General features: G+C 40.4%; 1 protein-coding gene across 1 annotated transcript in view; it reads left to right on the top strand.

The window, feature by feature from the left end:
- MDGA2 (MAM domain containing glycosylphosphatidylinositol anchor 2) overlaps nucleotides 1-26211 on the top strand; it is a 378145-nt gene that overhangs the window by 215856 nt on the left and 136078 nt on the right. Inside the window, exons 6-7 of the mRNA XM_061462444.1 lie at nucleotides 7171-7440; nucleotides 24953-25282. Of these exons, the coding sequence (XP_061318428.1) occupies nucleotides 7171-7440; nucleotides 24953-25282 (600 nt within the window). The remainder of the gene's footprint in view (nucleotides 1-7170; nucleotides 7441-24952; nucleotides 25283-26211) is intronic.

Below are 26211 nucleotides of genomic sequence, written 5' to 3'. Positions count from 1 at the left end.
GTGCTGGCACACATAGGTGCATGTTTATGTGGCAGTTTGGTCCACTGGAATATCTTATCCTGGCTAGTTAAATGCATGCTGGCACTCTCTGCCTAGAGGAGTTGCTTCTTGTGAGACCAACAAGGACTGACAGATAGCAGTCAGAAGATTATAGTGCTCTTGGTAGCAGCAGGGAGCGTAGAGCAGAGAAGATGGGTGTATAAAAGTGATTTTCATTGGTGTTCATTTTTGGGGCTGTTTTGGCTTAGTTTTGACTGGGTTGGTTGAGGGTTTTTTTTGTGTATTGGGGTGGGGTTGTTTTAAGGACTATTGATGAAAAGAAATATTGCAGCATGCTGTGGCAGTGTGGTCAATAAAAAGTTCCTTTACCCTCTAATTCAAAATCTGGGCTTCAGCTAGGAATTATAGTTTATTCTCTTTTGAACTTCACCGAGTACATAAATACAGAAATGATGTTCCAATCCTAGCAGGGACATCAAATGTTCTCTCTTTTTGCTCCGTCTTGAAAGGATCTATTAGTATTGTTTGTAGTTAGGAGTATATGCATTGTATTCCTGCGGGAAATCATGGCTGTAAATTAAATGGATGCATACACACACATATATATAAAAGCGTAATTAAATTATGTTCTATTACTTCAGTTCTACATATGAAATAATTCATAAAACTGGAGGAAATAATGTTCTTTCATTATTATTCACCATAGATGAGTGAGTTGTCAAGGACATGACTTTCTGCCTCTACTTTGATATTGCTATTAAAGTATTAGTTTTCTTTTGCATTTCCAGTAATCCCTAAAGCCAATTGTGACATTTTCTCAATCCCATATACCCAGTCTAAATACATACATTTGTCTAGCTCTAATTCCAGCACGTGTTGGTGTCAGATTTTTTCTGTATGCTACGTCAGTTATGGATATATCCCATTCCACCCAGTGTAGTATCTGTCTCAGATAACCAACCCAGGCAGCAGTAGAGACTCTGCTTTGAAGTTCAGTAAACATATGTATTGCCTCATTGATTAGAAGATGTTTCCAGCCTCTCTGCCAGTGATCCTATGGTAGCTGTCTTTAAACTGGAAGCATTTTGATGTAGAGCTAGGCTGTTATGTTGAAGGTACTTGATAAACTGGTGTTGTTGAGTATTTGTCTTAGAGTGTTAATGATGACTTAATGACTACTAGCTTTGTGCTGGATCTGAGAAACTTTTTCCTGGTCATTAATCAAGCCAGCATACGTTGCGTGCTGGTTTATTACTCTCTGAGGATTGGTATGTGTTGTAGCCACTGTTTATAATTAATCTCTATCTGTATGTCATCAGTGCCTAATTTGTCTTGTGTGCACATACTAATACTAGGTAAGAAAAATGATGCAGTTCTGATTCACGGCCCTGCTAGTCCATAGGGACTTGACCTGCAGGGCCATGTATTGTGACCCAGTGAACTTCCAACGGCACTTTGTCATACGTGCTGTGGAGTTCACAGCCAGGCATTACAGACCTATGAAATACATTGGATGCAGAAGTAATACTTGCACACGAAAGCTTTTGAATTGAAGTCCCTTTAAAAAGGATGCAGCTGCAATATGAATGGGGACCTGAACAGTTTCCCTCATCATGAGTAGTGCCTTGTTCTTTGCAGGAAAGAGCTCGCAGTGCCACTGCGGCTGTCTTTGTCCCCTGGAAAACCAACCATGACTTGGAAATGTGGGACTGCTGCTCAGAAACCCCTGCTTGTAAAAGGCAGTAAAGATGCAAAACTTTTGAGCATTGAGCCATTCTCATTATGATTTCCAAATACAATGTTTCGAAAGCTTGTTCCATGCACTCACCCATGGAAATATTGACCAAAGTTTGCTATTGTTTGATAATGAATTTTATTATTCGTATCAGAGATTTGAAAGAAAGTTTCTTCTGGGCAGGAGTCTCTGCTGCTGCTGGGGCGAAGGTTCTGGCTGGGAGATGCTTTGCTTGACAAACCTGGATGGCCCAGTATTCATTAATCCTGGTGGCTGATAGTCATCTAAGAGAGACCTCAGCCAGGCTGAAGCTTTGAAATTGGCTTTGGGGATGATAATGTACTCCATTTAGTACTGATTGCTTTTGGTAGGGATATTTTTTGGTAGGGATATGATCACTTCCTGTGTCTTCATCAGTTTTGGTATTGTGCAGTTGTGTTGGCTTTGATGTACAACTTTCTAAACCAGTACTGAGTACTGAGCAATTCTTAAAACTATAAAATACATTACTGTTCAGATCTACATAAAATTACATGAAATTGAGGGTACCAGTCCTGTATCTCTGTGTGTCAGTGTGTCTCCATGGTCCGAATCGTAGGAAATGAATAAGAAGAAAGACAGCAGAAAGAAATAAGTGACATAATGCAAGATTAAACTAAATCCAGAATAATACAGCAGTAGAAAAAAATAAAGTATATGTCTGAATTAAACCTTTCTATGGAAGTTTATGGGATCTGTGCATGATTTAAGCAGAAACTAAGGAGCTCATTCTTATGCCAGAGGGCAGCTGTTTCACAGAGAAAAATTCTGGGCTAGTGCAGTTGTGCATCTTCTTTTTTGGGACTGCACATCTACCTGCTGAGTTCTGGGGGCTTTGAAGCACTTTGATTTTGAAGTGCCTTTCATGTAAGAAGAGCCCTGCATAAAGGTGGCAACCGACAAAGCACCTTGCTTGGTAAAACTAAATTCTGTAAAACATAAGTAATCAAGATTTGACGCATAAATTGATGGCTTATTGTCACTGCAGTACTCATCCTTCTGAATTCTCTTGTTTGGGACCATGTGAAAGCTGGTTTGTAAGGATGCAATGGTTTTCACAAGCCTCAAAAAGCTTAGGTGACCTGTGTTGTTCAAAAATTAAGCAGGCAGAGTGTCAATATTGGTTCTAGCCTTGTTTTGGATAAACAAGTGGAAGGAAACTGCTCACAGCTGTGTGCCTGCTCCCCCAGTTGTAGATGGCATTGAGGGAAACCACTTGTATCTTGGTGGCTGTAGCCTGATTCCCCAAAGCACTGTATGCAGTAAACGCAAAACCAGCGTATTTCAGGCATGTACCAGGAATACACAAGTGCATGTTCTAGCTTTTACAGTAGTGTCATTTTAATAAGTCAGATTATTTTTTTTTTTTTCTGGGGGGAGGTGAGAGGTGTCTTTATCTTCTCTTCCTTCTGACTCAATTCCATGATCTCCTGCTATCTAAACAAATATCACAGCTTGAACTGCTGTGACTGCATCATGGGTCTCCTAGTAAGTGTTCAGTCATGCCAGATGCTCTACAAATGCAAAGGATGTATAAACACATGCGCTGTCCTTTTGGATCAGATCTCTTGTCTGTCCTTAACAAGAGCCAGCAGCAGACATTTCAGAAGAGCGCATAAAAAGCATGCAGTAGACAGATACGTGATAGTTTGCCCTCCTGTTCCAGGAAAAAGATACATTTTATGCCCTGGAGCATGGATTTTAATAGCCTTCAACAATATTTTGGTATAATCATCAACTGTTATAATTGCTCTGGATCATCTTGTCAACTTTATAAATGCCTACTCCATTTTTTAATCATGCTGGACCAGAAAAAAAAAAAAAGTGTGACACTGAATTACACATTTTGGATTTATGCTGTATGTGGTGTTTAGCCTCAAAAGTTTACAAATAAATGAGAGGAGAATTTTGTTTTAGAGAAGAAGTTTGCAAATAGAGAATAAATTCATTTTAGAGAGCGGATTAGGCAAAAAAAAAAACATTTTCTGAAAGTGCAAATATCAAATAGATTTGCAAAACACTGGGATCAGTGTGAGGCTGGCACATGTATATTGTTATTTTAGATTATTGGCACTTTCTTACCATTCCCAACTATAGGCTCCTGCTGCATTTGTAAATCTTCATCCTAAAGGTAGGATTGATGTCACCCATCTTCTGCCATCTAAATCTTAACCTTTAAATTAAACTAATCTTTGGACTCTGTCTGCAATCACCAGAGAGATGGGGACCACAGGGAAAGATTCTTGCAAGAAGATAGCTCAAGGTAGATAAGAGGAATTGCCTTTTGTCAGTAACTCTTGCTGCCATTAAAGCTAGAAGAGGGAGAGATCCCACATGATAGTGAGCTCCCTAGCTCAAACAGGAACTAGTCGTAAGCCTTGTCTAGCAGGTGTTTGCGCAGAAAATCTGGAAGAGCAAGATTCGTCAGCAACCCTGAGCAGCCCAGTCCAAGGCTTACTGTCCCTGCTGCTACCTGGAATTTTGTTGCTGTGCCTTCGTTACTCCTTCCCCTGCTACAGCTTTGTATTCCTCAGTCTGTGGGAAGTGGCTGCTGTGTGCAGCATCCTGTGGGGAGCAGCTAGAGGTTTCTCCAGTTTGGAATTTGGAGTGAATCAGAGCAGCTATCTGGTAAAGCTGACCTGCAGAAGGGTTACATACTGTTAATTAACCCAAGTCAATTAATACAGGTATTCCAGCAGGTGACTAAACTTCTGATTTAGCCCCATTCGTTTCCACATGTAGATCCAGGCAGATGTAGAGAAGTGAACACAAGCACTCTAACTTGGAGCTAAAGCCATATTTTCTGCTACCCCACTGTGTCTGAGCACATCGCTGGAGTTACTGAGTGGTTTGAGATTTTTGTCATTTGTCTCCTTCATTCCCTGGCTAACTAATTCCCTGCTTCTCTCTTTTTCTCTTTCCCCTTTCCTTTCTGACAGGCAGTCAGAGCTGTGACAAAAAATCACAGGTCTCAGACTCATGTTTGGCATGTGGGTGTTGAGTTCCACCTCTCCTCATCCCTGGCTGGAAGGAGGAGAGGTTGATGTTGGTGACATCGGGAGTGGCGGTTATTATGTCAGAGATGGGCAAGTGTGGGGCTGGTGATGGGGCTGAGTGTGCTGCAGCGGTGGAAGGACAAAGTCCCAGTGACCAGCCGGAAACCTCCAGTCTCTCCATTCCTAGGCCAGAATTTGGCAGTGTACCCATGACAATAAATGAGGCAAGCTGTGCAGTGGACGAGTTCTGTCCTCAGTTGCATCCTAAAGCTGAAAATAAGAGGTTCTCTGTTACTGATGCATTGCGATACAGTGCAGAACATGTATAGGATTGCAAGCAAAGAAATAACCAAAATAATATCTCATTGTTGCTGTGGATCCATATTCCATTCATAATAGGCATTTGACCCTTTACATGCTACACTGAGTTTCATTTGCAGGATACCTTTATATCTCTTCTGAATTTCTTAATATTCTTTGATTTAGATCTGGCTTTTAATAGTTGAGTGTATTGCTGAATTTTTGTTTGTGTTTGTCTAGTGAGATAGGTTGTAGTTAAGTGTAATGTGCGGTGTAAGTAAAGAGGAATTGCTGTATGCAAACCGTAATTTTCATGTACTTACTGATTTGAGTGCTGTGATGAAAGGGATGTATCACAGCATTTTTATCACGTCAGCTGCTGTCTTTGTCTCTTTACCTGAAGGACGGCAAAGGGCCCCCTTTCATCTGGAGGATTATGAGGCCATTATGGTAAGGTTGGGTTGACATTGTTGGAGCTTTCATCTTTTGTTCTAAGTTTTGAAGCATTATTTGTGGTTCTCTTGTTCCCTGCCTCATGACTTGATGTTTAGTGAGAGTAGAAAGCAGCTGCTTGCCAGAGGTGTTCAGGAAAAATCATTAAACTCAGGAGGGAGGGAAGGACAAAGAAAGAAGGATCAGCTGAGTGCTATGCCCTGGTTGGTGATGACCCTACAGGTTTGGACCTCAGTTCTAGTTGCACAGTGAGTACAGTACCTGCATCCCTGCTTCTGTCCTGTCACCTTTGCCTAAGCAAAATCTCTTTAATCATGAAACACGACATACTGCCCAGTTTTGTACCTCTAATCGCAAGACAGAGGTCCCTTAGCTGATGGATGCATGAACTGATGAAAGAATGAGAGATCAGAGGATGTAAGCAGAGACATTGACAGTAGGCAGTGCTGACTTGTTTTCTGTCTGTATTTTTAGCCATCCACTCAGTTTTTTCAACTTTAAGTTGGTTACATGAACCTGGGAATTATCTGCAGGGTCCCAAACTGGGAGGAGCTGGAACAGGGGGATTTGCCTGTAAATCTTTGCTCTCCTGCTCTCTTCAAGTGCTTTTCTGTCTGGAGGTTGCCTATTCACTCTTGCTTTTGTAGGTATAAATGAAATGCTTCCCATTTGTGTGCAGAGAAAGGTAATTCCTTTTGGGTGAACTCCAAATAAAGAAAACTCTTATTTTGTAGTTGGCTCTTGTATTTGCCTTTAGTGATTAGTGTGTATTCCTCAATATTTCATATATAAAGCAGAACACATAGGAATATATCTCTGTGGTAATGAGGATTGTGATACAATTTTTGATTGTAACATTTTTATTTCTTTTTTTATTGTTCCTTTTTCCTGGTATTCTTTGCTCAAAATTTCAATCCTTCACCTTTATGCTTGTGTCCTACAGGCTAGTAGAGACCCAAGCCTGCACATTTCTTGTGTGTCTGTGAGGAGATGGAGCTGTGGCCACACTTTCTGCTGGTGCTGTTAGCTGCAGGTTTCACATCCCATACAGATGAAAAAAGCATTTGTGCTGAACTCTTCAGTTTCTCCATGTGCAAGGAGATGATGTACCAGGGGAGGTGACTCTTCCTGAGTCAACAGACCCAACTCAAACCCTACAAAACCATCTCAGTTGGCAGACAAGTCCCAAGGAGTTCAGTGGGGAGGCAGGTGGATTAAGAGGGCTGGTTTTCAATGGGTAGAGTCTGACTTGAAGAGCACAACATGCTTTCTATGCCAAATAACAAGATTGTTACTAATTCCTTTCTTCCAGGGCTTAAAATCCAGTGTGCTGGCACTGGTCCCATACATTATACATTGCTTCCCAAGCCTAGCTGCAGGGTTGTCCATACATAAATCCTCACTTGCGGTTTGACAGCAAGGTGAAGGATGATGACTGAGCAGGGTACAGATCCGGGTGAGAAATGTGGTTTTAGAGGGAGCATTGGGATGGGGATGCACCCTGCTCAGAGGACACGTATTGGTGCGGAGAGCACTGTAGCTGATGTGCCTTTGCTGATCTCTGTTGGCTTGAATGCGCTTGTCAGGACTAGGCAATACCACAGATGCAGCCCTGCTACACCTTTCTCTTCCTCTTGTATTTTACAGCATCACCTTCTATTAAGCTTCTTGTGGATGACCCGATAGTGGTGAACCCTGGAGAAGCAATCACCTTAGTCTGTGTGACGACAGGAGGGGAGCCAGCCCCTAGCCTGACGTGGGTGAGGTCTGCCGGCATCCTGCCCGAGAAGACGGTGCTGAATGGTGGCACTTTAACAATACCTGCCATCACGTCAGAAGATGCTGGCACATACAGTTGCATCGCCAATAACAATGTTGGAAATCCTGCAAAAAAGTCCACCAATATCATCGTAAGAGGTAAGTTGAGCTGGCAAACTATGAACCTTTATCTTGAGAGATTAATGGAATCCTAATTGGATGGGATAGCAGTGTTCATGTAGTGGTGTCCTGTTTCCGTATGTATTTCTGGTAATTTCTAATCATGTATGAGATAAACTAGTGGCTCTTGTGCTGGGCTCAAATCCCTTGTTTGGAACAAGGGTAGCGTCATTCCTGTTTGTATTACGGAGATGCAGCAGCTCTCGCATCCAAACTGTTAGAGACATAAGTGCCAAAGGACACCACATCTTTTGGGCAGTGCCTGTGCTGGTCCCTTGCATAGACTGTCTTGGCCGCGAATGCATCCTGAGCTCCTGGAGATGTTGTTACCTATGTCACCTTTTTCTTCCTCCTCATCAGCTGAACATGTTATTGAAATTAAAGCTGTTGTGCATGCTGTGAATCTGCTGCCATCAGACAACTGCTCCCTGGGTAGGAGCTTTACATTAGTATCTATGCTTTAATTATACAAAATAGCAGGATAAATGTCTGTCTTAGATACAAGTAAGGGAAGAGCACTTGCAGAACAATTACTGCCAGGTGGAGAGAAACTCTCCCCAGTTTATCACTTTCTGGATAACCCCAGGGACATGGCCATTTTGTTTGAAGAAAGAGTTCAATTGGCTGATAGGCGTAATCGGAGTGAACTAATCTACCTGAACCAAACAGTTTGTCTGAAACTAATTTTCTGTAATCCAGTCTGTGAATGGTAGTGAAACATGAACTCCCACGATATAGGAACTTCAAATAATAGCATGTGATTAATCATTCTCAGGAGAAACTTCTGTATGAAGAGCCACTGGTGTGAATATTTTATGGAAGCCATAACCTCTGTTCACTTCTTTATTGCCCAACATACAGTCTTTAGCAAGATGAAGAATTAGAAGCTATTTCTATTCCAAGGGTCAGCTAGGGAGCATTGCATCAGCCTAGATCTGCAGGATTTTATCAGGAGATGTCAACAGATTTGTTTTTAATACTCTATTTCCATTTGAATTTTTGACATTTGTCTTAGGGGTTTTGTTGTCAAGAGGCAAAAGTAGTCTTGTTTCAGGAACCAGCATCGACATTAATTTGCTGTGATTTACAATAGTGATGAGGTTGTGCAGGGGAGATGTGAGTGAAACACTTGGAATAAGCAAAGGGAGAAAAGGTTTTGTTGGAAAAGAAATCTTGATATTTTAATTGACCCAGCAGACAGCACTGGAAAGCCCAGAGGAAAAGCTAAAGTCTCCAGCTCCCTGCAGATACAAATTTCATGAGTCATAGCATAATAAAAATATGCCATCACAATTTTATTTATAAAAGACCATGCCTATGAGATGCCTAGGAGCTGCAAGATGTTGAACAAACTATCATTAAAACATTTGAGATGGCTTTTTCCTTCCTCTTTGCCATATGGCCCTGTTGATTCTGAGAAGGGATTGCAATGAGGAACAACCCATTAAATACAGGAAGCACAGTTCCCTTCTAGCCCAAATACATTACTTCCTGCTATGATTTTTGCCTTATTATTTCTGTTAAAGGGGAAGAACTGTCTTTTAGGAAAAAAAAAACAACCCAACCTTTATTCCAGTTTTATCTTTACTAAAAGTGATGCTGAGTTTAGGAATAAAATATAACAGAAATTTTGTATCAGAGTTTTGAATCTTAGAATCAAATAGGTTGGAAAAGACCTTTAAGATCATCAAGTCCATTTGATTCTACATTGTGTATATATTTCTTAGCTTTTTGTGTGTAGCTCACTGTTTCTCTTGATTTCACCCCTTATTTCGTTGTTGCATATCAGAATTTTCACATAGCAGCTGAAGGGAAAAGAATATTTACTTGAAATAGCAGCTAAGCTTTGCAGCAGAAGCACTTGGAAAATGGAGTTCATATCTTCTGTCAGGTGGATTTCCAGTCTCAGGATTAGAAAATAATCTTACCCCGAAAGAAATGTTGTTTTTCTCAAAACATCATCAGGGCTCAGAATAACTTTTTTTCCCTTTAAAATTCACTATATTTCACCGTGCATTTATCTAAAAGTGCATACACTTTCCTGTTTTTGTGGCTTACTGCCCACGTCTGTGACTATCCACCAGATCTGACTGTGAACCCACTGGGAATGACACTGTACGACCACCACACCTTTAAAAATACTGAAAACCTCTGAACCCAGAATAATCCAAAATGAAACAACAAAAAGTAAATAAGTCAGTAATAAAAGTAATTTATCTTTTTTGAAGGCCAGAAATTATGTGGATCAGTAAGCAACTGAGGCAGCAGATGAGGCTGTGAATTCATAAGTAGATTCAGGCATTGTGGTGCCAAAGTGTATTCAGGTCTGTGCTCCTCCATCAGTCATTTCAGAGACCCTTAAAAAGTGGGGGAAAATACAGTGAAAGTGCAGGATGACCAGCTACGACAGCTTAGGCAAGTATGTGTCACCTGAGAGATGGTATAAAATGCGCCTGCATGGAAGTGCTGTGTAATGAGTGTTCGCTGCTACTTCACCGTGTAAATAAGTAATTTCTGCAATTGCCATGTGCTGCTGAAAGAGTGGTGGGATAACGGGTGCTGCTAATGGTCTCAGTGCTTTGCTTTCCATCAGTTAGCTCCCAGGAGTTCTCTGGAAGCCTCCTAATATACATAAACATTTAATATGTTCTTTGTTTTTCCACTGCTACTTTGTTTCCCCCACTTCAAGTGGGCATTGGCCCAGAAGGAGATACCTATTCGTAATATAAAAAACAGACTGAAGCTGCCATTGCAGCAAGGAGCCCGTTTGGTCATAATTGTCTTTTGGGTTACTGTTTATTTATTTATTTGTTAGTTCTCTTTTGGCCTGTATAGCTTAAAAGGAGTTATAAATCTTTCTATAAAAACAAAGAGTGCTTACTCACAAGTTCAGATGAATGTGAATCCCTTGCAAAACAACAGGTGCTGCACACAGCTGCTGAGGGAAAAGACTCTCTCATACCCTGCCCCCTTAAGCAGTTAAATTAATACTTGCAGATAAAGCAACATCCTTTAAAGATACCCCTTTCTCAAGAAAGTTGTAAGCTGCAAACTCTGCTCTATTTGTTCTGCTGAGCTGTTGTGTTAGGGCCTTTCCCTTTCAGACATCAGTTAATGTTAGTGAAAGTTTTGCTGAGATGATAAATCGTTTTGAGAACCACACCACCTTTCTGAAGAGGCACAAACATAATGCAGTATCCTTCATTTCCTCCATTTGTTATCAATGGGAGCTCACTAGAGGCAAATCAGCAACCATGTATTGTTTACCTGTCGAAATCTTAGTGAGAAGCTCTGTGAAATACAGGCGTTTTAAAGAATGTCATTGTCAGCTTAGCTCTACCCAAAGTTATTGCAGAATATTTCATTCCATCAAAGGCATTGTCATCCATCAAGGTGTCTTGAGTCAAACCAGAGAAAGAAGAAATACTCTCTCATTTTAGCAAAGCTGGCTGCTTACCAATTCTAATTATGAAAGTTTCTTTCTAAGTATTTTCTTTAGATTAATGAGTTCTTTAAATGATTGCAAGTCTGCTAGCATATGATTATTGGTGGGTGTTCTCATTAGTGGCATCTTCACATCCTGCTCTCAGTCTGATGATTAGAATAGCTTCCCATAACATATTTCTAGACAAAACCGTCAGAAAGCAGAGGACACTCTAAGGGAATCTTGACTCCTCTCATTCTAGTAATACTTGATGGCTTTATCATTCTCTTAAAAAGCTCTCTCAGGTATCAAATCCAACATACCCCCTCCAGACAAAGCTCCCAACAAACTTCAACCTTCATGTCTGATGTATGCATTTTTAGTTGTGCTTACTTGGAGGGTGTTTTGTTTTTCTGATTTTTCCATGGTAGAGAAAAAAAGAAGTTTCTCTGATGTAATGAAGATTATTTGTCATAAAGACCAGGATGGGGGAAATCTGTTGCACTTCTTTCAGAGTTCTTTCTCACCCAGGATATTTCTGTTAATTTTCTTTCATCATGAATTTGTCACTACATACCTCTGTTGGTCTCAACAAGTGAATGATAGTCTTCGTAGGGATCTTTTGTTAATAAGAAGGAAACATACATGCACATAAATTTGTGTTAAAATGCAAAACCTTGCTTGCTTATAGCCCTTTGGCCAACACAAGTTGTGATATGGATACTTCTTCAGGTCCCGTGCACACACGGCTACACAGAGAAGACTTCTTATTATTTCCAGGAGCTTGGTAGTGAGAGACCTCACCTCTGATACGGCCCCAGACTCAGTTCTTTGCCTTGATGTGGCATGGAAAGTTGGACATCCAACTTATCCCATGTCCCAGGAAACTTACAGCCTGAGGAGCTTTTAGACTTCGCTGTTGGAGGTTATTTTACTCCTTCAGAATTCTCTCTTCAATGCATATTTGGGGAGGGAAGCAGAGAAATGGTAAGAGAAGAAGAGAAATGGTAATATTAGCCTTGTAATCTGTAAGATGCTACATAAAAACATGATCATTACAACACCATAGAGATTTTGGGTGACGATTGGAAATGTCAAAAGAGGCAGGAATCAAGATAATCGTATGTCTGCAGCTTCTGGAAAATTATACATTTTCAACATGACTCAGACTGGGTACTCAGAATTATGAGAGCATGGAAGAATAAATATTCTAAAGACACTGTGAAAGGGATAATGAAAATAAAATCTCTCTGTAACTACCAGTATGTTAATGCAGAATTAAAGGCTTTTGATGATGAAGGATGTAAGGTGGCTTCTCCATCTAGTAAGAGAGCAAAAATGGGTGGCATCTTTAAAAAGCACCTGCACATCAGACTGGGAAAAAGGTAGAGTCAGAGAAAAGTTTTATAGGTCTAAAAACGTTTACATTCTTACAGGTTTTCAGTATTGAGCACTGAAATGGTTTGGAAGGGTGTCAGCATATACCAACTTTATTGCTTCATCAACAACTCCTCCTATTGCATTCTTGAAAAAGATCACTTTCTCTCTTCCATTGAAACTGCAACATTTTTTTAGTGCCAGTTGACTCTGATTGTGCGACTTTTTCCTTCCATGAAGTGGAAACACAGTATTTAGAGTTAATTTTTCAAAGGGGTGGGATTCCCTGTCAGTTTAAATATAAAGTAATGACCTGTGATCAACATTAGCACAGAAGCTTTTTCTGACCAAAAAGCACTCTGGGGAAATGCATTTAAAGGCCAAAATTGCTGGAAGTACCTATTGTATTACATCTTTTAAAACGGTATGTGAACTGTGTGGTAGTGACTGCTAATAAGAAGGTGAAGAGGGAGGGGGAAAGGAAGGAAGAAAAAAAAGAAAAAAGATGAGCATTGGGAAATAAGTGAAAATTTTGTTGCTTTTGTAATAGAGTTGAAAAAATATATCTTTACAGGATTACCGGTATTACTGATGTCTGTTCTCTCACACCCGCTTACTCCTCTGCTTTCCTGCAACAGCTCTGTTTATCCCAGAACTTTTTATTAGGAATTTCCCTGGTTGGCTGGTTTAGCAGTTGCATGAAGTAAAGGATAAAAATAAGACTGTCTGGTTACACATCAGCACCTCTGCTGTCACCCCTCAGATCCTCAAATGCTGTTAATTGAAATGTGAGCAGGGCTCCCGTGGGCTGATACTGAGGACCAGAACAGAGGCAATGCTCACAAGTTTTATTCAAGAGGTGGAAATTGGGTTTTGGCAGCACCCATGACAGCCATCACCCCAGTAGTTGTGGTGGATGCTGGCCGAGTCATGTATCCATTTGACACTCATGACTGTTAAATGGCATCATCTGTGATGCTGTGAGCACTGTTTGGAGATGCTGGCTCTGGAATGCCAAGTCTAAAATGTTGTGTTTTCTGTACAACATGCAGAAGGACCTTTGGGGTTTTTTTCCTTCTTCTTTTCCATCTCTCTGTATTCTGGGAAGGTCTCACCGCAGACTGATTATACTAGTGCTTATTTCATAGCTGGAGAAAGCCAAAAGGCTTGGCAAATATCCATACACATAAAATGGGCATTACTACACCACAGAGATGGCCACCGTTGACTTCCTAATGAGGGGCCATGCAGACACATGGAGCTTCTTTGTGTGTGGTGCTGCAGAGCTGTGGGTGCTGCAGGCTGCGGGTGCTGCTGGCAGAGATGAGCTCCTCAGGATGTTTCAGTAGGTTGGAAATTCAGCAACTCCTGTTCTGTCTTTCAGTACCCATTAATGGTGACACTTTCTTGGGACAGACTAGAAATCAAGTGTGAATTCATGAATGTACCAAGGTTTTGAAATTCATATACCAGATAAGGACATCTGTCTTTATCACAGGCACCCATTTCATCTCATCTCTTGTACAATCTTCTTTTTCCTTTTCTTTTTTTCTTTCTTTTTTTTTTTTTTTTTTTTTTCCAAATGACTAACTCTACTTGCAATTTCCAGAGGTTTCTTTCAGAACCCTCCCAGCTCTTCCCAGGAGTCTCTTCCCATATCTAACTGCTCTGACACTGAGATCCAATCTCAGTGCCATTACAGCCAATGCCTGGGGTAGGTTTGCCATCACTTGAAAGTAGCTTTCATAGAATCCTGAATCCTAGAATTGTCTAGGTTGGAAGGGACCTTAAAGATTATCTATTTCAAACCCTCCTGCTATGGGCAGGGGCACCTTCCCCTGGACCAGGTTGCTCAAAGCTCCGTCCAGCCTGGACTTGAACATTTCCAGGGATGGGGCTTTGCTGTGGAATGGCATCAGACAAGATTTGCTGATGCCATGCTGGCATGGAAGGCTGGCTTTGTTTTTGATGAACCACCATGGCAGTTGGGCACCTTCACCTGGCCAGGTGCCCTCCCTGTCCTCCCTCTTGCATTATGCCAATGTGTATTTTTTTATCATAATCATAAGCATTTACTTAACTCTTGGTTTTAACAGCACTCACCACCTTGCTTAGTTTCTCTTGTGTCTTGTTGGACAGGACAAACTGCCTTCCTCTGGTGTGGGGTTTAAATGGACCTTTTAAAACTGTTTGCAAATGGGCTCTGGGATAGACCCCTGCAGTAGTTGAAGAATAGTTCTGTAAATTGTAGACTGGACGTCAGCTTGGTCTCCCACCCCACACAGCCCTCCCAGCTCCCTGTGGGAGCCAGTGCCTCTGCAGGCATCTCCCTGGGGCCTCTTCCAGATTTTTAAGCATGAGTACAGTTTAGTCCAAAAAAAGAAAAAGCCAGCCAATTCTGATTCTTCCACCAGGAGGTGTAACCTGTGAATGCAATTTCAGTGAGATAAGATTTTAGTCTAGAAGACCTGATCTTACAGCACATCCATTGGGTTGCTACAATCATAAGTTACCAGCATGCTATCCTAAAAGTTTACAGCTCTGAGAATGAATGTGTAAAAAAGTTGAGCTTCAGAGTTGAATAAGTCCATTTATTTTTATTGTCTGCAATAGCACTCTCAGGTATGTACACTGTCTCCCAGCCTGGAGTGTATCATGGATGAGTTCATAAAATGGTTTCATATAAAAATGTAGATGGTTTATTGATTCTTCTGCTCTTTCATTAGGACTTTCCAGAATTTTTGTGTACAGAAATTTTATTTTTACATAGGTTTGATGCTCTGCAAATTGTTGCATGTTCCCTGCTGAGCAATACATATATATAAAGGAGCAATACATATATATATAAAGGTATTATCAGAGGAGGTTTCAAGAGGTAGTATTAATTTGATCTCTCTTAATCTGGCCCTTGCCTTGTGGCTGCTTCATGTCACCATGTTCATTCTTCATTGGGGGCAGGGAAATTAAATTTATCCTTACTTTTGGTTAGCTAACAATTATTAACTACTAATGCATGATAAATTTGTTTTGCAGAGGTGTGGCATCATAGTTTGTTATTGTATTAGATATTGGCTGATTAATATGTAATGAGGTCTGTGTAGTCTTAAAAGCATTATTTTGGCAGAAAAAATGTACTTTTTCAAAGTTTTGATTTATCTTCACGGGAAACAGAAGAGAGAACAGTGCACAGTGTTTTGTTCTGATGTTACCAAGACACTTTGATGACCTTGAAATGTGTTTTAAGGTACTTGTGATGCATCAGGCAGATGTGAATGAGATTGGTAGGTCTTTGCCCAGTCTGACAAACCATTTTGGAAAGTTTGATGGGGTCCCTATTAATTTTTGAGGCACTGAACTGTGAAATAAAAACAAACTGTTGAAGGAGAATGCATCCCATGTTGGTACAAATCCAGGCTCTAATGAAATCCTGCAGTTGAATAAAGCTGTTGAGCCACACAAGAAGCAGGAGGTGGGGGTAGTCCATTATGGGAGCCTTGGAAACTGGGGGTTTGCTCTAGGTTTTGGAGGAAAGACAAGTACTGTGTGCCAGTTTCGTTTGCAGTGTGTGGGCAAAGAGAAGAGTGAGGATTAGCAATGTATTACTTTTGGGCATCCAGGAAAACTTAGCGAGGCTTTTCTTTTTTTTTTTTTTTTTTTTTTTTTACAGTATTGGCACAAGAATTAAAGGCATTAGCCTGGGAAAACACCCAGCTGTACTGTTCAGAGGATTTATAATTTGCTTGGCATGTGCACAGCCCACTGGGGATTGTGTCAGCTTCTCTGAATTGTTTAATTTATATCCCAGTTCTTGTCTGACTTGTAATAAGACTTGTGTAGCTCCCATTTGCCTATGAGTTAGGCAGTCTATGGGATGGGGCAGCCCTTAGCCCACTGCTCTGGTCAGGATGGTGCTCCCTGTCTCTTCTTGGCAAGCTATAAATGTGAGATTTTGTAGCATAGGAAATATGTGGTTTTGTTGGTTATTTTGTTTGTGGGGTTTTGGGTTTTTTTCCTTTGTTCTGCTTGGGGTTGCAGAAAGTACTGAATGCCAGCTGCCAGTTTGTCACCTCTGCTTATTGACCATTTTTTGCTATTTCACCCTTATGTACCCAACTAGATGTGTTTGAATCATTATCTGTGTGTGCTTAAAATGCTTGATCAAAGCCACCTTCCACCAGGCAGTTGGTACTGATCCCTTGTAGGACACTGCAGAAAAAACAGATTTTGCCTCCCCAAATCACCTTTTAATGGTGTGACACCACTGGGGTGACTCCTGGTTTTCACCGTCGGGGAACCACAGGCAGAAGGTTGTTCAGTCTCCATGCCTGGAGGTTTTCAAGCCTTGAACAACCCCATTTTAGCTCAGATCTAGCCCTTATTTGAGCAGGAGATTGGCCTGGAGACCTCCTGAACACCCTCCCCACTGATGTATTTCTACGTACCTATAGGTCTCCGCTCTTATACTGATGCCTATTTCTCTTGAATATTTACTTCTAAAAGCAGTTAAAAGAGAAACCATGCTGTGTTTTACCTACTTTGATCTTGGCTTCATCTATTTAAAGGATCCTATACTGAGTAAATTGTAAACTGAAATCTTCTTCATTACAAAGAAGTATACACCTCCTCTTCGTTCAGAAGAAAAGCAGTGAAAGAAATAGGAGCTAATTAACTAGAGCACACGTAAAAACAGACATCTGACACATGTTAACTCCAGAATAATAAATCCTCTTTCTTTTAAAAATTAGAAGCTTTTATAAAAATAGAGACAAAACCTGAAATCTCTCTTCAGTATTTGCATTTAAACTGAAAATGTGAATGCATGTGATCTTGTAAGTGCCAAATAACTACTTGATATTAAAAAGTTTGGAGATGCTCTAGTAGAAGATGTTTGACAGCTTAATTGTTCTGATAGCTACTGAAAGTTAAGGTTTTAAAAAGCTTTTTTTAAAAACCATGTTGACAGAAGAAAAAATGAACTGTTGGTAAAATGCTGAGTGTATGTGTCAGTTTTTTAGCAAGACTTTACAGGTCTGTCTTTGGATAGAAAGGTGACTATAGGCAACATTCAGGCAGCATAATTTTGTCAAAAATACCTTTCAGAGTCCTAAATACCCTACTTAAGAAATTTGTATTTTGAGAGCAGTCAACATCAGTGCATTCTCCCTAAAAGCTCTGTGACTATTTATGTAGTTACACTAGTTTTTAATGTTCTCCTTATGACCCAATCAAGGTGCACCCTGCCTGCTCTCTGAGCAGGTGTATATTCTGCTGGAGAGAGTTCTTTTATCCAAAAACATCAAATAGCATTATTTGCTGCAATTGCAGGTGAAGCTAGCTCTATGCAGAGCTTTTGGGTAATTTTATTTGATGTTAGACTGACTTTTGAATTTTGTGCAAAGCGTTCAGACTGCCTTTCAGACTAAGAAAGTTTCTGTATCTCAGCAGTGGACCAAGCAGTTACAGGGTTATGGAGATGAGCCATAAGGTAAGAGAGGCTTCCCTCCTAGAGGAGAAATAAAACAGTATGACCTTGGCAGACCTTGTGGTTACCTGTCAGCCAAGAAAGAATCTGAGTAACAGAGTACAAAATAAATGCAGCAGCACTGTGGGCAAACTAGTGAGACTTTGAGTATTTTATTAAAAATAATGTGGGCTTGTGCTATGCAGAAGATGTGGAGGGATTGGAGGGATCTATCCCATCTATTTTCTTTTCATCCATTTTGTTATTTCTGTAAAAGAAGAAGGTGAAGCCTATGGCAAGGCACAAGGTGGTCACTCTAGGAGTTTCTAGGTCCTACAAACTGGCTGGAGAGCAAAGCAGAAGTTGGTGTATTTCCAGTTTTGGTTTTTGGGGGGTTTATTGCTTTTTCAGGTTCCAAGAATGACTGGGGAGGGTGGCTACTTTTACTGAAAAACATGGAATTGTGCCTTGATTTGGTCTCTATGGTGGATCTTCCAGACGCTGCCAGTCCACATCTAGCATGGTTTATTATTTGAGACTCAGTTTAAACACCCCAGGGAGGGGATGGGTCCTTCGGATCTGTGGTGCAGCATGGTTTTCAAGATCATTCAGAGATGAAAAGCAAAAACTGGGTGGAAGGATTTGTTGCTTCATAATCAATCTTTGATTTAAAAAAAAAACACAAACTACAAAAAAATGTGATTATAGTAGCTGAGTGGTAGAATAACACAAAAAAAAAACCAAAGATGAGCAGTGAAAATAGGAAGCAGAAGGACTTGCAGCAGCCTTGGCATATCCAGAGGGAAGAGCTCAAGCACGCAAGGCTGCTGTTTATGCGGTTCAATTTGTGGCCAGTGTTCTGTCTAATTAGAAGTGCTCAGTGCACAGCGATGATGAGGAACTGCAGATGGAACTGTGAACTGCAGCTTTTCTTTTCTCTATCCATTATTTTAATTAGTCACCAGAAGATGTTTGAGCCTTTAACCACATATTTTACTGTTTCTTAAATGCATCTTCTTTAAGTAACACTGAATTTTGACATAATTTTTTCCCCTGTTTATATTATTCTCCCAAATCCTTTAGTCTTATTTCCCTTACTGTTTGGAAAATTGACTTTTTAATGCACCAGCCAGAGACAAAGGTTTTATTCAACAAACTTACCATTTCAACATCTGCATCTCATTAGTGAAGCTTCTTATTATTTATTGTCCAAGAGTCACACCATGCTCCATACTCAGAACCACCAATACATCATGAGGTCCAGATTCAATAGAGCAAAGTTTTCTACCCCTGACCTGGCTACAGGTTGCTTGACTGAAGTGTGGCATGAGGCACATGTCCAGGTTGGATCTTAGGTTCACTTGAACTTGAGTTTAAGCTGAGACATTCCTTTGCATTGGGGAAACAGGGTGGTGTTAAAAAGCATCTCTGTTTGTAAATGTAGTTTCCTATTTGTTATTGAAATTTTCCATACATGGTTGCATGTTCATAACAGTGCTGAACATGATGGATGATAGTCATCCATCAGAAAATAACAGGAGTCATTATCTATAGGACACTTCAGAGCAGGCTTGTCTGTGTACAGTATTGGTGTGCGGACTATGGGTGCCGCAGTTGTCCTTTCCTAGAGCGCAGTTGTTACTGACACGGAGAGTTGATATATGCAAACTTTGTTACTTGGAGTGTGGTTTTGCTCTTCTGTTTTAGAATTAGGCTAGAAGACTGTAATACTGAATGATCTCTTTGTTATTTTCCTTTCAAAACCTCTGTTGGGTGACAAAAGAAATTTGAGTTTTCAGTGTTCCTTATACACAAAATAGTGTCAAAACTTATTTTACTGTAACAGAATTAAGTTTAAAAGACTGCACTGTGATATTCACCAATGACAAAGATATCTTGGACAGTTGTTAAATTGTCTTTACCCAGCTTAGCTCCTTGATAATACAGTTAAAGGCAATATCCTGTAGAACACTGAAGACGAAGCAGCTTTGTTGCCTATGGCCAAAATAAAGACTTTGGAGCTTATGATAGGACCTTTTTTTTTTTTTCTTCAATGGATGTGATAGTGGTATGCATGTTAATGAAGAAAGAAATATCAGAGAAGGTTTTCCTGAGTCTTTTTTCAGTGAGAATGACTTTTTATTTAGTACAGAGATCTATTTATGCTGAGCTTTCACATAAAGATAAATAAACTGGACAATAGGGACTGCACTGCAGTTTCCAAGGTGTGGTACCTGAGCAGATTCCTTTGTTTCATACATTCATTCACTTAATCATTCAGACAAATGACTGTGAAATCTGGCCTTGCCTGACACAGGATGCATTTGAAACCCAGACTCTCTCTCAATGGTTTTGGAGGATCCTGAAAGACAGCTGGATCTGGAGGTGAAGGTATTTGCACTTGCTTCATAAAATGCCAGTGCTGGGTGCCTAGAAACAAGTGACATGCTGGATGCTGAGTTTAGCAAACCTCCAAAACATACTTGTGGTGCTCCAAGGCACAGGCAGGTCTTTATGTCTGCATGGCAGATTCAGGTGACATTCTTACCTTGTTCAGTGGGAACTGCTTAAAACAAAATCACTCAATAGTCTTAGCAAAATGTGAAGGGGAGCAATCAAAATTAGGCAAAGCTTCTTCTGGTGAGTGCGCAGAGGCTGGACCTCATGTGGTATCCAACTGCTCAGTCAAGGTTAAAATCAGTAATTTGCACAGATCTGCAACTTAGTGTTGCTGTGGCTGCACACAGATACAAACAGCAGCAAACACAAAGCCAAGCATTCCTCAGTGCTCTATGTCAGCTTCAGAATCAGCCAATGGCCAATAGTTATTATGACCAAACATGCAAATAGCACTGCAGCTACTTTATTCTGTTAATGGTGTTTAATGCCATTCATATGTCATGAAATGTCCATTGGCAAAAATATGAACATTCTAATGCTTTAAAGGAAGATCTGGAGTTGAATCAGGGTAGGGATGGGATGATACAGCTTAACCTGATGAATACAAATAGACGTTAGTTGAGATAATTAAATGCATTTTATTACTTTGAAATGTAATTAATGGGGGAGGGCAAAGACAGTTTTGTGAGGAATTTGAGGACAAGAATTGTTTCATCTTTGTTTATTCGATCAAATCATAGTTCTTTGGGGCCTCTTTGGAGAAAGACTGGCACTTTCCTGAGTCTCAGAGTACAGTTACAGACTTATTTGCATGTTTGCTGCCATTTTTTTGCCCCTGTATGTTGATTATGTTCTGAAGTCTCTGTTGGGAAGCAGCTGTGGTTAGCATCTGCAGCACCATCTCACACATTTTTTTGGCTAACATGGTGTCTCTTTCAGTCACTATATCTAACCCCATGGAAAACTTCAAATGCTGTCTCAAATGTAACTGATAATACAGTGAAAAGCGAGAGTCAGAATCCATTGCAGATTTCAATATACTTGATAGTATGTAGGGGTATGGCTGGAAATTATGGTCCAAGGACTTACAGATGGGGATAATTCAAACGATTGTTTTATGGAGATTGAGCGTGAATGCAAACCTGTGTGCAGAATACATAGAGAAATCACTTTTCTATTACCAGGTTCAACTCAGGTGTTCCCAAGAGGTCACACACAATGTAAATCAGTCAGGTCTTTTTGGAGACCACATCTAGCGTATGTGTTTCTAAGACTACACCTAGCCTGCAAGAAACGGCTTTGTCTTCTGAAGCCTGCTGCAGGCAGTCACTCTGGAGAGGTCTGCTGACCCCAGGTCATTTTGTCAAGGGCAATCCTTCTGGTTCTGGATCTGAGACTATCTTAACTGGGCCTTTCATTGCCATAATAACCATTTGTTCAAAGATCTGAGCAGGGACACCCCAGCACGTCCTGTCTCTGGATCATCCACTGTCCTGACCTGCTACAGCGTAATCTGACCACCAAAGAATTGTGCAGAGCATACACCTGAGCTAAGTATTTTTCCATACATCCAAATAAAAGGAGTTCAGAGGAGAACTGAGAACTCAGGAAGTTTCCAGAACTTCTGAAGTGAAGGAAAAAGTCACTTTGCTCTATTCCTTTTCTTCCTCCATTCCCCCAAACCAGACCTCTTAGTGACTCTGAAGCCATGTGAACATGCACCCTTTATCTTAGCTTGCAGACAGTATTGTAACACTAATTGTAACAAAGGACAGATGAAAGTTGATGTGACTTTTCCATTAGACCTTTTTGTTTATTTATAGGACTGAGAAACTGCTGAAATGTCTGTGTGAGCAATCAAATAAAGAAGAAATAATCAGAAATAAAAATAGTTTATTGAGGTTACTAGCAACTAATTCTGGTTTAAATGTGCCGCTCATCATGCCTATCAAGTTGTGGGGTTTATTTCCCTGTCTGAAAGCTATTTCCATAATATATTTATTGGTGTTTGTGTATCTAAGCATAGTTTATTCTTCCATTTTCAAATAAAAAAGTTCAGCTCAAGTTTCAAAGTTACTTGCTGTGGCGGTTTCCAGCTGTCTTATAATGTATGGTTCGTCTTTGTGAATGTTTGCTCTGCTTCCTGGGGATCCAGCTGCAGCTTTTAAAAGGGAGCGAGATGCGCTTGGTGAAGACTAGTGCATTCTGGTGCAAAAATTTAATCTTAATAAAATTCAGGACACTTTCTTAACTAAATGAAATAATAAATTTTTAAGAACATATCAACAACTTGGATTCTTGAATACATGGTTACAACTGAATAGCAGCACCCAGACAAGTGTCTTTCATGCCATACCTAATCAGTACAACAAATACAGCATTTTTTCATTCTCTGATAAAAAGAGCTGGCTTCCACAGTGGAAGAAGTTCCTCACACCATATGTAAGGGGCTGTCTACAAGTAGCCCAATTTTATACTGTTTTCCCACATTGAAAAAAAACACTAATTATTAATTAAATGTTAATTCTTTTCAAACTTGTGAAAGCGCTGATTCAGCCTGGCATTTGTGAGCTCCAGAGAGTTGTTTTGTTCAACAAGCTATGTGCTAACAAAACTGAGTCTGAATTAGCATTTTCAGCACTCATAAAGCAAGGAGCTGATGCATTGTGCTTTCTTGCTTGGTGCCTCATACATCTATTTCCATTTGATGTTGTTACACTTTCTGTATACAGCAAGTGAAAAGTGCGTATTACTCAAAGTATGGGATCCAGGGGAATTTTCAGCTTATAGACTTTGCCATTTGTAACAGTATCAGACTTCATTTGCTGTAAGCATATAAATATCTGAGGACAAAAAGGAGTGCCGCACATGTGGGGCACTGTGCATGGATGGGGGCAGAGAGTGGGTGGGGGAAAAACGGGCAATGAGGGAAACTCTTCAACAGAAGTCAGCATGACAACAAGAAATGATGGGCTTAAATTTGTCTTCAGTGCTTGCATTCAGCCTGGGTATTTGCTTGTAACATTTCTGACTGATATTTTCATTATGGAGCTTTCTGGTTGGAGATAGCATATATTTAACATGCATACATACTTACGCACATATATATATATAGGGGGAGGGAGATCTTGTGATTGTATAAGTAGAATTTTGTATCAGTATATCAAAATATATGTGTATTTGAAAGATTTAATGGCAGATTCTGAAGCACTCTTCCAAAAATAAGTATCATAGCAACACTGCTTTAGAGCAGTCACTTTATTGATGTAAATGGTGATAGTTTCTGGATAGTTTTATGCTCATGTAAAGAGTGACAAGAAAAATCAGATGAGTTGCAGTATTATTTTGCTCTTGTCCAATAGATTGCTGAAGGAATGCTAATAAAAGGTGTTGGTCTTGCTGGGAAGATGGTGGGAAGTAACATTTTCCGGAGTTGTTCTGCCCCTGCATGGGTATAGGTTACTCCTGAATGCTGGACCTGCATTTGAGATTGCCTCAAAACATTCATTTGCCTTGGGGTTCCCATATGAAACATTGAGACTATCTTAACTCTGCTTGGCTGTGGGTTAGAGAATTTAGGGAATTAATTAAGTTTGTATAGTAGGCTTGAATAGTTTTGGGTGGAGATAGAGATCATTCAGATATACTGTGCTTCTCCAAATTATGTTATTCTCTCAGCTGTGTGTGCAACCTTCAGGTTTCTCCTGTGAGCATGGGATGGGTTTTCCTCATCTGGCGAGACCCAGCCAGGGAAGTGCAAGCAAGATGCTCATGATGGACTCTGTGCTTGCATCTCACAAGAGCATCTTTTTGCCTTTTGCCATTGATCACTGCCCAGAAATGTACTTTCAGTCCCCTTACCTTTTAGAACTGGCAGCAGTTTCCCTGCCTAAATAAGGCAATGCAGTTGGCCACCAATGGTCTGCCATTTGGTGGGGTAGGGCAGTCAGCCTCTGGACAGCTGTGGGATGAAGGGAGTCCTCCCAGCTGCAACAGGGAAGGAGCAGGTTATGTAAACCAGGGCAGGCTGTAGCCTCGGGCATGTGCTTGCCTATTCTCATTTAATCAGCTGGCACAGAGCTATTTTGCACGGCTGTGTTTGTTGCCAGACAGATTGGAGATGACACTACTGTTTGTATTAGTGGTTAGGTTGGTATCTGTATTTTCTCCTTTCTCAGTGCTCTGATAGCACAGGGGTGAAGAAGGGCTTGTAAATATATCTCAAGACAGGTAACAAACACTGAAGGTTCATGAATTATTTTGGTTGCTCTTCAGTGGTCAGCAGCTCAGCCTCATTTAGGTGCTTTGACTTCCTATTTTTCATTTTGGAAATGACAGGTACTTTAGCAATGTATACTCTGTGATGGTATTTGATTAGATTTGATCCCACAAAAAATGAACCATGTGCTAAATGTGTGCTTTAGACGCTTCAGTGACTGCCCGAGCATCATTGAATGGAATGGGGTTGGAAGGGACCTTAAAGCTCATACAGTTCCAACCCCACTGCTATGGGCAGGGACACCTTCCACTAGACCAGATTGCTCAAAGCCCTGTCCAGCCTGGCCTTCAACACTGCCAGGGATTGGGTGTTCAAAGCTTCTCTGCGAAACTTGTGCCAGTGCCCCACCACCCTTATTGTAGAAAATTTCCTCCTTATATCTAAGGTGTATGTCCCTGCTTTTAGTTAACAAGCATTACCCCTTGTCCTATTGCTACAGACCCTATTAAAATCATATGTAGGCATAAAGTGAAGCGTAAGTCTTTGCAAAGTTTGAATATGCATAAATCATAGTTTATTATAGTAAACTTTTTTTATTATTATTTCTTAGCCTTAAAAAAAGGACGGTTTTGGATTACCCCTGACCCGTATCACAAAGATGACAACATCCAGATTGGGCGAGAGGTGAAAATCTCCTGCCAGGTGGAAGCCATCCCATCTGAAGAGCTTACATTCAGCTGGTTTAAGAATGGACGTCCCTTGAGAAGCTCTGAAAGGATGGTTATTACACAGACTGACCCCGATGTTTCACCAGGCACCACAAACCTGGACATTATTGACTTGAAATTCACTGACTTTGGGACATACACGTGTGTTGCGTCTCTGAAAGGAGGTGGCATATCAGATATCAGCATTGATGTCAACATCTCCAGCAGTACAGGTAAAGAGGCTTTCTTTCATATCAGTTTAACTTGGATATAGGCAGCCTATGCCTTTCTCAGGGAAAAAGGGTGTATACACAGAACACTTCTCACCACAAGGATATCCAAGCAGTTCCTAGATCAAGGGGCTGAGCTGCTTTGATTAAAGGACAGAAACCTGAAAGTGGCATTTAGCGCACTCTCCCAAGAACACGCTAGTGTCTGATTTACCCAGACATGTTCTCTTTTACTGTCAGAAAAGTTATTACTTCTATGAAAGGGTTTGGCTTTCATTTAAGACTTCAAAAAGGACTTTGGCCTTTATTTAAGTCTTCAAGTCATCCAGAGTAATGAAAAATAGATAGTAGGAAATTACAAGGAGAAACAGGAGGGTGCTGTGTTAACCAAGCGGAATCCCTCCAACCACAGGAAGTACCAAGCATGGAGGAAGGAGCTCTTTTTTCTTAAAGATTACGTATTACATGTTGGTGAGTCATGCTATTCCCAGTAGGCAGAAAGTTTAAGGTATTTATTACTTGAATTTCCAGATCAGTGATTGAAATGTCTCTCTCTTTGATGAGCTAGAGCCTTGGCTATTGCTTTGACTGATAATATTTTGTGCTATGGAGTAGGAATGTGTAATGCAGAGGTAATTGCCTGCTTGTCTTTACCTTGTTACTAATCTATTGGTTTGTAACCAATAGATTTCATTGACTTTTTCCCCCAGTAGTTGACTTTAATAACTGAGGTAGTGCATGTTAATAAAATTAACAAGAAAACATTCTGAATGCAGAATTTCTTTTCTGTCAAGAATTAGTTACAACCAAGAAGAAACAAGTTGTTGCTGGTTAATTTCTATAGAGAAGAATTAAAAAAAAATTCTTTTTTCAGAATAGTGTCAGTATTATATCTAGTATCCAAATTGTCTTTTATATGAAGCATTGCTGTG

Source organism: Pezoporus flaviventris, unplaced genomic scaffold, assembly GCF_033815535.1.
Source record: "Pezoporus flaviventris isolate CSIRO_AGI_PZ_B2104156 unplaced genomic scaffold, CSIRO_AGI_Pfla_v1 ptg000035l, whole genome shotgun sequence".
In the NCBI taxonomy this organism is placed as follows: domain Eukaryota; kingdom Metazoa; phylum Chordata; class Aves; order Psittaciformes; family Psittacidae; genus Pezoporus; species Pezoporus flaviventris.
This window is presented reverse-complemented; position numbering and strand designations above follow the sequence as displayed.